General features: G+C 45.3%; 1 protein-coding gene across 4 annotated transcripts in view; it reads left to right on the forward strand.

Moving 5' to 3' along the window:
- The window catches only part of GRIA1 (glutamate ionotropic receptor AMPA type subunit 1), a 119,745-nt gene extending 109,402 nt beyond the window's left edge, over positions 1-10,343 (forward strand). For 2 of the 4 annotated variants that reach the window (XM_053990879.1, XM_053990880.1), the window contains exons 15-16: positions 5,390-5,524; positions 7,475-10,343. In XM_053990879.1, coding sequence (XP_053846854.1) covers positions 5,390-5,524; positions 7,475-7,663 — 324 coding nt within the window. In that variant the 3' untranslated portion in view covers positions 7,664-10,343. Of the gene's footprint in view, positions 1-5,389; positions 5,525-7,474 lie in introns of those variants that run through there. The other 2 variants (XR_008439466.1, XM_053990881.1) reach the window with 2 other exon arrangements.
- The last annotated feature ends 1,234 nt before the right edge of the window (positions 10,344-11,577 follow it).

Below are 11,577 nucleotides of genomic sequence, written 5' to 3' on the forward strand. Positions count from 1 at the left end.
CTTTTGCACCTACTGTAAACAAGCTGAGCTGCCCAGCTGCTGCATGAGCATCTCCCTCCTTTTTGGTCCAGGGATGAGGCAGGGCAGGCAGGATTAATCACTAGCCCAGCTTCCTCCATCCTGCCCACGGTGGGCACAGATCCCTCCAGTACAGGCTGGAACACTCACCTTCCCTCAACAGCCAAGGTCCAGAGCTAAGTTAGAGAGGCTGGAGGTTATTTCATATTTTTCCTCACACAGGCATGATAAAACCTTCCCATTTTTGTCTACTTTGAGTTTAGCTTAGTTTGCAGTTGAGGGATTTTCAGAATGATGAGTGCTTATGAAGAGGGGTGAGGGCCTAGCTGGATGTAAGGTTTGTGCTCAAGGTTTTTAGCCAGAGCCTAGCAAAACTTTTGCTGTTTCCCAGGGTTATTTTCATTGGTCCCAGATGATGTTCCATGCTTGTACTATCTGTTTATCTAGCTATTGTCCACCTAGTTTTTTATCCAGAGAAATTCCTTTGAAGAAACAGTAGATACATTAGTGGATCTGAACTCAAACTCCAGAGGGAAACGCTCCTGCTTTGCTGAGTATTTTGATATGTCATGGCATCCCACAAGGTGCTGGACATTCAATCCATGGCCCCATCTGCACTGCCAGACCGTGGGACATCCCAGGCAGTGTCCTGCACTGGGCAGCAATGTCCCTGCTGCCCTTGTTCCCACTGTGAGCATGCAGCAGCCACCCCTTCACACAGACCCAGGGTTTTTCCATACACACTCACCTCCAGCACTGCATATAGCTAGAAACCATCACCAATTCCTGGGCTTTTCTGAGTCCCCTCTACTTGCCACAGCAGGAGAAACAGAGACACTGTAATAGGCACTTCCCTAAAAGGACCTGATTTTGAAAACAAAAACAGGATGGACTTTTTGCAGGCTATGAAATGGGCTTGCAAGGGATGCCTTATGTTGTTGAAATGTAATGACAAGGTAGACTCTAAATTTTGTGGATGTGATTCCTGGGACTTTTGCAAGGCATTGGGAGAAAGGAAGACCATGATGGCAAGCTGCTTTCAGGGGCACCCAGGTGTGTCATGCAATGAAAAGACCTTTATCAAAGACACACATTTCCCAACCCCCTTCTCCATTGAAAGAATTTTGGTTTTGATTAAAAAAAAAAAGAAAAAAAATCCTGCTAGTGCCTTGTCCTTGCTTTGCAGGAAATTGGCAGATTTTCACATCAAAGGTGTCTTATGCTGAGCAGTCCCATCCCCAGCCATCCATGTGCTCCTGCACATCCCTGGCAGCACTCTGAGGCAATGGCCAGAGCTATGTCCTTCATTGGCAAGTTTTAGGCTTTACCCCACTAAAGTCTGCCCAGATTTTGGGGTAAAAGCTCAACTTCTGGAGCTGCCACCTGCTCTAAGGACAGTTCATCTTCTGGAGACTGCAACAACTCAAGGTGCCAATGTGGTACCAATGGGCTCTGCTCACACTGGGTGACAGAAGGGACCAGCCCTGCTGGGAAACTCAGCAAATTTGGCCTGATGCCTGTCAGCCAGCGAGGATTAAATAATGACAAAGGGCATGATGGACACAGTGCCATGTTTGAGACTAACAGACAGGAAGGTGCCTGGTTGCTGCAGCAACAAGGCTGGGAAGATGGGTTTTTCTTTTGGGAAGATGGGTTTTTCTTTCTCTTTTCACCTGCCAATCTTCCCCCCACGTCAGGGCTCTGCTGCTGTGGGAGACGAGCAGTGACATTTACACTCCCACTAACAAGCTGGTTCAGTGATGGGCAGCTCTGCAGGAGAGCATCTGGAGCCACAGAGCCTGAGCAGAGAGGAGGGGAGTGTCCTCCCAAGTACATAGAATAATTTGAGACTTTTTGTTATTATGAGCATTACTGGGACAGGGTCATGCATGGAAACAGCAGGCAGAGCCTCAGTGGGGCACTCGGGGCTTTTGACCCTTCAAGTGGGTCAGGTCCTGCAGGTGATGGGAGCAATGAGATGTCACTCCTGCCCAAAGAACATCTCTACGTGTCCTGCTGGGAGAGGGAAGGAAGAAAAAGGATATTAAAAGGAAAATTTGCAAGAAGTCAAGCATCACCACAGGAGCAGTTTCGCTTCTCAGCCTGTTCATAGCAGCAGGCTGTGCCATCAGCCGTGCTCCTGCAGTTCAGCATTCCTCTGTGCCCCAGGAGTCTGCCTTTGGCTCCTTGAGAGAAACCTTTACTAAGGAAACAGAACTGAAACTCAGGCTGCTTTTTCCCTCCCTGTATCTTTGCCCACCACTGTGTCTCTCAATGCTTTCCTTTGCCTTCTGGATAAGACAACATTCAGTCCGCCCAGAGTGTCACAGTAATAATAGGAATAGCAGTAATAGGAGTAATAACAGTAACAATAATAATGCTACTGCAAAGTAAATGTAAGAAAAACATAACAGCCCTGAAATGAATTGTAGTGATGGTGCAGGAAACTGCTTTGGGTTATCTCCTCTCCCTCACTGATTGTTTTGCTGCTGGCATGAGGAGGAAAGTGGGACTTCAGAACCAGAAGCCTTTCCTGGTTGCCAGACTGCTTTGCCACTGCAGTCAGCTGAGGAGGTGCTTCATTGGACCATGAATCCCAAACTGAGGGTGGAAGTAAATATCATGGCAAATAAACCCTGAAATTTGAGTATTCCTATGCCCAACAGAGCCAAGGAAGGCAGATTTTCTAAGAATCTATGGCTGCAAGTCAAAGACTATTGTATGGATTGCACCGATCCATTTATTTAAAGGAGAACATCAATGGGTTTTCTCTTGTCTGGTGTCGTCCTCTTGCACAAAGCTTGGACATTCCTGATATCGTGGAGATTTCCACCCTACTGTTAAATCAAGGTGAAAGTGTAGGCTGACAATTATTAGCAATACAGAGATAAAAAGGCTGCTCCACCTGCATCCCTGTCCCCATTCTTCCCTCTGAGCAGAGAGCATGTGCTAATCAGCCACATTTCATTAAGAAGCCAGGCTAAAAGATTAGTATGCTGAGAAGGGCAGCCCCCCTTTAGTGTCTTTACCTTCCCTGAAGCTGGGGCAGCTCCTTCAGACTGAATCTTACAGGGCAAAGTACCTGATATGTTGTAACACAGTTTCCTCAGAGTAATTGCTCTGCTTTTCTACATCTCCACTAAAGAACTCCCAGCATTTCCCAACTGGTGCTTAAAAGTACACCCAACAATCTGCAGAGAAGAGATGACTGAGCAGTCAAGCCTGGGGGAAAAACTGCATGAAGGCAGATTAGAAAAAGACCAGAGAAATAATCTTTCAAATTTCTGAATAATCTTTCAAATTTCTGAAACTGCAGAAATTAAGAGGATATTTGCAGAAATCTCTCATTACAGAGAGCACACAGGAAGCATCAAGATTACAACCTGACTAGTGCATGAAGGTTACACATGGGAGAAACCCAATCTTTCCACCAGCGCGTGGTGACCACGACGAGTCCCTTGTCAAAGTGATCAATCAGCAAAGCACAGAAAATGAGGTCACTCATGGAGTTTTTTCCAGCAAATGAAACTCAGCAGGGATAGCCCCATAACAGCCTTTGCATCTTTCAGCAGAGGGTTTAGGATGGAAAGTTGCTCCCCATGGTACCAGAGCCAACAGTGGGAGCTCCAGCTGGGAAAAAGCTTGGCAGCTTGCATGGGCAGTGGGTCAGATAAAGGAGAAATAGAAGAAAAAAAAATCTTTTTAGCATTCTTGACTGGAACCCACTTTTCTTCTAATTAAAAAAAAAAAAAAATCATTTTCTCTTTTGTTACAGGAGTTTTTTTTTAATTGTGAAAATTTAGATGTTTTTCATGCCTTGAGGGTTGACTTTTTTGCCACCAAACCCTAATACAGAAAAAGACAGAGTCCTTTGCAAAAACATACTTGCCTGAAAGACTGTACCAGTGTCAGGCAGACTGCGCTGTATCGAAACCTTCCATGCTCAGGTTGAAGTTCCAGTTTGGACCCTTTCGACATCATTCCAATATCCTTTTCTGATTCCTGAATCCCCTCCCTTCCCCAAAACTGTGGGTTGCTTCTTGTAAAACCTACCAAGAAAAGCAAGTGAATCAACTGTCCTACAAGGGCAAGGAACAGGCTGTGCCACCCACCAGTCCACGTGTCCATGGAGTAGCAGAGAGGAACACCAAGAACTGTGCAGAGGCTTCACTACCAGCTGCAGACACTTCCACAGGCACCGGTGTTCTCCTTTAACTCTGTGGCTACATCTCAAATGAGCCACATGCAATTTTCCTGCCACGTCCACAGAGCAGGGCTGTCAATGCTGCTCAGACTCTGGTGGCCCCAGCAGATTTGCACTGAGCTGTTGGGCTGGCCCTGGGGAATCTGTCCTGTCAAATAGGTATTGAGTCAAAATTGCAGAGCAGCAGCAAGCATGGAGCAGGGGACTCTGTCTGGTTCACTGCAGAGAAAGCCTGTCCTAGAAACAGGAGCCTTGCACATGGAGCTGAGCCAAGTTTGGGATCCTGTTGCTGCCCAGATTATCCTCACACCCCAACTCAACCTGGTCATTGTGGAGGAGAAGGTTTTGAAATCTGCAGGGGGTGACATTAGGGTTAGATGTGGGAACTTGGTTTCCCTCGCAGTGAAATGAGTCTTTCTGAGCTTTGTCTCTTCCCCAGAGAGCCGTGACGATTCATTAGGCAATTGTAAAATCAGAATGAAGCTGCTGACTAAAAGTTGCAGCTCATTAATAGCCCTATTTATTGCCAACCAAATAATTAGCTTAGACATGCATCAGCAGGTCTTGATTGCATATGAAATAACTGCCTTATTATATAGAAATCAAATGAGTTTCTGAGGACAGCTGAGGTGTCACCTCAAGCCCAGAATCGAAAAGGAAAAGAAAAAAAAGGAAAAAAAGCCCATCCACTTCAATGTGTTGCTCAGCAACAGAATTTGCGGGGGAAACAATCTAGGAATGAAGGAATGAGCATTTCCAAGAGAACAGGTTATTTCAGGCAAGACATCAGGGATGAGCAAATGTCACAGAGGAGGAAAACTTCGAATTTTTTTTCTCCTTTAATCAATAATTCAAACTAGACATTTTGGATAAAACAAGCATTTAAGTTAGCTGATTGAAAAACAGAGATCCCAAACCTTTACCAAGAATCACATTGCTTAGGAAATGTTTATTTGTTTGTGTGAGGGAAACGTTAGATTTACTAGACACTGAATTAAAAATTTAAAAATGCTCTTAGAAATGTCACTTGTTCATTTAAAGAGGAAGATGATGTAATGCCAGTACTGCTATATTGTGCAGCATCCTTCCCAGAGCAATCCCATATTAATTTTGTTGTTCTCCTTTCCCATGTACCCTCCTTTCCCTCCCTTCTCCTTTTTCTTCCAGGACAAGACGAGCGCGCTGAGTCTCAGCAATGTGGCGGGGGTTTTCTATATCCTCATCGGTGGGCTCGGACTCGCCATGCTGGTTGCCTTAATCGAGTTTTGTTACAAGTCCAGAAGTGAATCAAAGCGGATGAAGGTGGCAACCCATTCCACGGCCTTTCACACCTTCTCTCTGATCCTCCCCCGGCTCCAAAGCCGCCTTCAGAGACGGATGCAGCCCAGACCATGGGTGGAAAGCCAAGACATAGGGATAATGAAGTGGCTGTGTCACTCCACTTGCTAGAAAGGAATAGGACCACCTGAGGAAGCTGAAAGAGGGTCATGTGGGCTGTCATGGGGAGCTGATGCAAGATCAGACATGTGGCAGAATGCTAATTCAAAATCCAGACACAGAGCGAAACCACAGCACAAGCAGCAACAGAAACACATTGAAATTCCTTAAAATTAATGAAGGCAGACTATGGCAATGTGTGTGCAGCATGGATGAAGTGTGCTGGGGCTGGTGTGATACAGCCGATGCTGCAATATGGAAAAATGCCCAAACCCGGGTTCTTAACAGCAAGATAAAACTGGGAGAGCACAGTAATGATTCACATCCTGTTGTTCCCTTTGCTGGCACCCTGCTGGCACCATTTCCAGGCTGACAACACCAATACACGCTCAGAGCATTGTTGCCCTGGAATGGATGATGTGGGCCTCCAAATCCCAGAATTATGGATCCCTTTTGAGAGAAATTGGCCTCCAATGTCTCCCGTAATGATTTTTTAAATTTCATCCTGTCATGGTCTTGCAGAAGCCTATTTCCTACAGCCCAGGAGACCTGTTTCAGCCCTAAATTCTGGTGTGCCTGAATTTCCGAGTGTTGTGTCAAGAGTGGCTTAGATTTGAGAGCCTTGGAGATAGACATTTAATGCAGCACCTGTGGAGCAAGTATATCTTGGCAATCCCTTATTCAGATACCATGGTGTTCAAGGAGGCAGTGGGATGTGTGACACATCCCTTGCGTTCCTCATCTTGACCTCTGCCATGAGCATGGAATTTGTTATGGAAATATGAAGCATGCAGTGAGTTTCAAAAAATCCAAATAGGTTTTTATTTCACTGGAACTCACCCAGAATCAAAAGAAAATAAGCAACTGCTTCCTTGGGTTTTATGTCGCCATTTCACAGCACACTCAATGTTTTGTCAGCAATCATAACATTTCTAATGCACTGGAAATGTGCTACAGCTCTTTTGCCATTGAGGTTCAGGAAATTCCACAGGCAATGAAAGCTACCTTGAGCACAGAGGTAAAATATTATGAACAAATAGTGTCCATGGAACTACAAAGATTAGATTATAATTTGTGCCCACTGTAAAGCTAGCTATGGCACAAATGCACTGCAAGAAAAGTGTCAGAATGCAATAGCTCCGTAGCTATCCCAGATTTATCTGTTAGGGATAATTCTTCACCTGAATATCCCAGTTCAGAAAGAATGATGATGCCCTTGGAGATAGCTTGAATGCAAAGAAACCAAACTGGCTTTATCTTTTAGTTGAATTGTTCTAAGCAGGTGGTTTCCTTAGATCTCTGAAAGCAAATGTTTTGGATGCATGTGGAACAGGAAGATGAAATTTGGTTTCCTGAATTAGGCTTGCATTTCCTAGTTACCTCAGTCATCACTGTAGACAAAAACACAGGCACATGCTCAAGTTCTCACATGAGAAAAGTTAAACATATGTTTGCAGTGAATCAGAGTCCACTGTGCATAACAGTCCTGGAGTAGCAATAGCATCTCTATGGGGGAAGTGTGTAAAATACCTCTGCTCAGATCCAGGATGACTGTTCTTATGTTGTAGAGTTTGAAGAGGTTTTTGGCATATGGCACTGATGCTTTATACCCCAAAATACTGCTGAAACATTTAATTTTGCATGTAGAAGAGGTGTGAATGAACAGAGCAGATGCAGTGGGGACATGCAGAAAGTGAGAGTCTGAATGGAGACAAGGAAAGGGAGAACAGTAACAGAAAGACAGGACTGGTTAATATTATAATTCCTCCAACATTGCAAAGGACAGGGGGAGACCCCCCCGTCTTTCCTAAAAAGGGTTTTTGTTTAATCCCACAGCAATCAATCAACGAAGCCATACGGACATCAACCCTTCCCAGGCCGGCTGCAGCAGGAGGCAGTGGAGAAAATGGACGTGTGGTCAGCCACGATTTCCCCAAATCCATGCAGACGATCCCATGCATGAGCCACAGCACTGGCATGTCCCTGGGAGCTACGGGATTATAATTGGCCTTTTGACCCATTTCCTGGGTGAGAGCAGGGGCAGCCCAACTCCACCTCTCCAGAGCCAAAAAACATACCCAACACCAACAAGACAAACGATGATGACAGAAGGGACAATTGGATGGATCTTCTCAAGGAAATCAAATACATTTCCCTTTTTATTTGCAAACAGATCCACTGGCAGGAGAACAGAAACAGGTCTGTACTGCAATAAGGAGAGTGTAATGGGATTTTACAGACTCGTGAACCATCCCTGATCAAAGAACCACTGGAACACTAATGAGGACTATGCCATTTTGTTTTAACTTGGTTGTTAATAAGTCTTAGTGTGTGCAATATATATATTTTTTCTTACTAATTCCTGTGGTGTCAGGGTAACATCAGCCCTTTTCCCCCTTCCCTGCTCAGTCCTTCAATCTGGTTTAGTTTGGGATGCAAACCACAATGTCTGAGCTACTAAAGGCAAAAAAAGAAAAACCGATACGTGGCAAGTTGAACTCAGTGCAGGGCGTCAGCATTGACCTCTTTTGTCCATCGTGGTTCTGCCTTGGTTGCTGTGTGGTGAACTCGGGCTGTGCAGTTATCGCAGCGAGGCAGACGGAGCTGCCCCCGGCTCTCTCGAGGCAGGAAGAAACCTGAGCAGAGACATGAGGCTGTTTTACAGGGGGCGAAGTCATGGGTGAGTTTGGAAACCCCAGGTAGCGTGAGGACAAAGCAGGAATTCTTCCAGAGACGATGAGTGGTGGTTCAAGAGGAAAATCATGGGCCTGGAGTGGAGAGTGGCAGACTGGAGCAGAGGGTTGGTCTAAGATCACGGTCGGCTGCTGAAGAGGGAAAGTAAATGTGGTATTTATTCCCCTCACGTGTGACTCTCCTGCCCAGGTTATTGGGGGCTAATAAGCAATTGTGAACCATTTCTTCATTGCTTAGCTTCTGTGTGTGCTCCCTTTCTGGTGGTCACATAAGGGAACCACCTCGGGCCGGGAACAGGCCATCTCCAGACATCCAGTTCTAGACAGCTGCCGATTAACAGCGCAACGTGCTACAAGTCATGGGGCTGCAACGGGGACACCCCTGCCCTTCTGCTCTCAAATCCCTTTATGGCCATTCTTTTCTAACTCAGAGGGTCATTTTGTAGGTAGCTGGCCAGAATGGATTCCTGGAAGGAACTGATGAAGCAAACCAAGGAGGAGATCATGCAAGAGCTTAATTCAAGCAACCATGACATTCAGCAGCATCAGTGCTGGTCACAGTCTCCCCACCAAGCTGGGGCCTGTCTGGGTACAAAGCCAACCGTAGCAGATTCCCACTTGTATCCTTAGAGGGGGAAGCATCCACAAGTCAGGAAAGCAGGCTGCTGACCCCAAACTTGGTGTTGCAGAAACCCACAGTGCCAGACAGGCAGCTGGGGGTCCAGCCACAGGCCTGGAGATCAAGGGGGCAAGAACAGTTTTCCAGAACCGCACAAAAGGTTCATTCTGTGAATCTCTGGCATGGACAGACAAATGCTTCTCACCCTGGTGGGCCTGAGAGACCTCAGGGGTTTGACATTCTGAACATCTGGCGAGGAAGATCTGTGGGGCAGGGGCCACAGTGAGCCCACTTGGCCTGGTCCCATCTCACTTATGGCAAATAAAGTTCAAAGGTTCTCACAGAGTCCAACAAATACCAGGGACTGAGCTGCTGCTGGAGCATTCTGAGCTGCTTTTTCTCGTTTTCTTTAGTCTTTTCTGTTTTTTGCAACATAGCAAGAGAGGAGCCACAAAAGAAGGGAAGGTGAAGAGAAAATGATGCAGGCAAATGACTGGCACAGGTCTATGAGGAGAATCTGGAAGTAAGGCTGGAAACTGTGTGAATACCAGTTTCCATTAGTGTATGACTGTGCAGAACAATACATTTACAGTTTTAACACCAGCCTCGTCTGAAGCATCTGCTCCACTTATCCAATTGTCATGCAACAATTTGGAGACCAGCAAGTCAGAGTCAAGGTTCTAAGCCTGGGCACAGCATGTCGTGTGCCAATGTTTTCCTCTGTCCAAAACTGGGAACATTGTGATCTTCATCTCTCATCACTGAACGCAAACTCTGTTAACAGCCACTCCAAACACCACTTCAGGGTGCTTTCTGTTGTTTATCATTATTTTTAACCTGCTTTTCTTAATTTTAACTTCAGTTCTGTGTAACTCTAGCACAAGTGGAGGCATCCTTATCAGCACAAGCTCTTTTTCCCATGTCCAGAGCCCTCAGATGAGTCTCCTGACCCAGCTCCTGTCATGCTCTGGGCCAGTGTGGTGGGAACAAGCTACTGGTACCCACCAGTGCCCCATCCTCCTCCAGGAACAGGACCCTGTGGCAGCAGGTCACAGCAGTCTCGTGAGCAGCAGCACTGCTAGAACTGGCCACCTGTGACATGAATATGTGAGATGCAGCTGTGAAAGGCTTTTGATCAGTGGAGGGGTTGCAAAACAAAAACAAAAAAAACAAAACAAAACAAAAAAAAAAGGTGAATAGGACAAAAGCGACAAAAGCGTGGAAAATGTAAACTTGTAATATGTATTTTTACTACACTTTTCTTAAAAATAGAGTAATGGTAAAACTCTTGAAGACATTGACATTTTTTCTCAACAGGATTCCATATATAACAGTTTTGGCTTTCATTAAATTTTGCTCTTTGGTACCTGGATCTTTTATTTAACAGCTATATTTGTTTTAATTCTCTTTTGGTTTTTCTTTCTTTCTTTTATGTTTTTTTTTTTTTCTTTTGGCAATACTGCAAAGGATTTTGCTTTATCAAATGCAGTGGTGTTTTTCTTTTCACATTCTCTTTTTTTGAAGCAACATTTTTATTGGTAATTATTATTTACACAAAAAAAGGAAAATATCAGCTGGAATTTTAGAACCAAGGATCCATGATCCATTTCTCATACCTGTCCATGCCGTTTTGTGCCAGTGCTGGATGTGTGGAAATGAAAATGATGTTACCCCTCAGGCAATATTATCCAACCTGAATCAAAAGAGATTTCTTTGATTTTTGCTGTGTCTGACTTGTGAACAGCAGCCAAATAAACTGCTTCAGGTTGAAATTGGGAATCTATCTAATATTTACCCAAGAGTCAGGAAACTAAATATTCATTGGGTTCAAAATTAATGATTTTTCTTTGTTTGGAGTCTTGTGGGGTTATTTTTTGAGGAGGGCTATTAGAGGATTTTAGCTTGTTTATACAGAGAGGGAATGGCCAGCTCAGAGAAAACTCAGAACCAGCACTGGTCCAAAAATCCCTACCAGGATCAGGTTTCCTAGGAGCTCCCATGCTGTTTCAGAGGCTTGGACATTTAAGATGCTTCTCACTCAGTTTCCACACAACTGACCTGCTAAGTTCCTCATCCAAAAACCTTTTGGGGGGGGTAAAAGAAGAATACTTAAAGGGTGTTGGACATTTATGCAAATACTGACAGCTACTGAGGTAAACTGCGCTCGTTAATGTCATGCTCTTGTGGAGCACGCGGTGTCACAGGAGTGGAAGGACTCCCCTTCCCATATCCTCACTCCCAGTTACCATCTGGGAAAGCTGAGACACACAAGTGCCTTTGGACCAGGCATCCCACAGGGCCAAGGTTAGAGAACCAAGATCTCCAGCATCCACAAGTGGTGTCTTACCCACTGCTAAGTTTTCAATACAGAATCAGCAAGGGACAGAATTAATACATTTTAAAAGGGCCAGTGAACCCCGAGGCTTCAAAGAGCAAGAGATTCCCAAGCACTGGGGCCTGAAGGAGAGGCTTCCCAAGGGCAGGCTTTCCTGAATCAGCCCAGTTTGGTCTTCCACAATTCCCTAGGGATCCAGTGCTGTGCTGTGGGCTTGGATTCTGTCTCAAAATGCCCTTCTTGCTCAGTGGTTCACTCTTGGTTCCCAGTG

Source organism: Vidua macroura, chromosome 15, assembly GCF_024509145.1.
Source record: "Vidua macroura isolate BioBank_ID:100142 chromosome 15, ASM2450914v1, whole genome shotgun sequence".
Classification (NCBI taxonomy): Eukaryota; Metazoa; Chordata; class Aves; order Passeriformes; family Viduidae; genus Vidua; species Vidua macroura.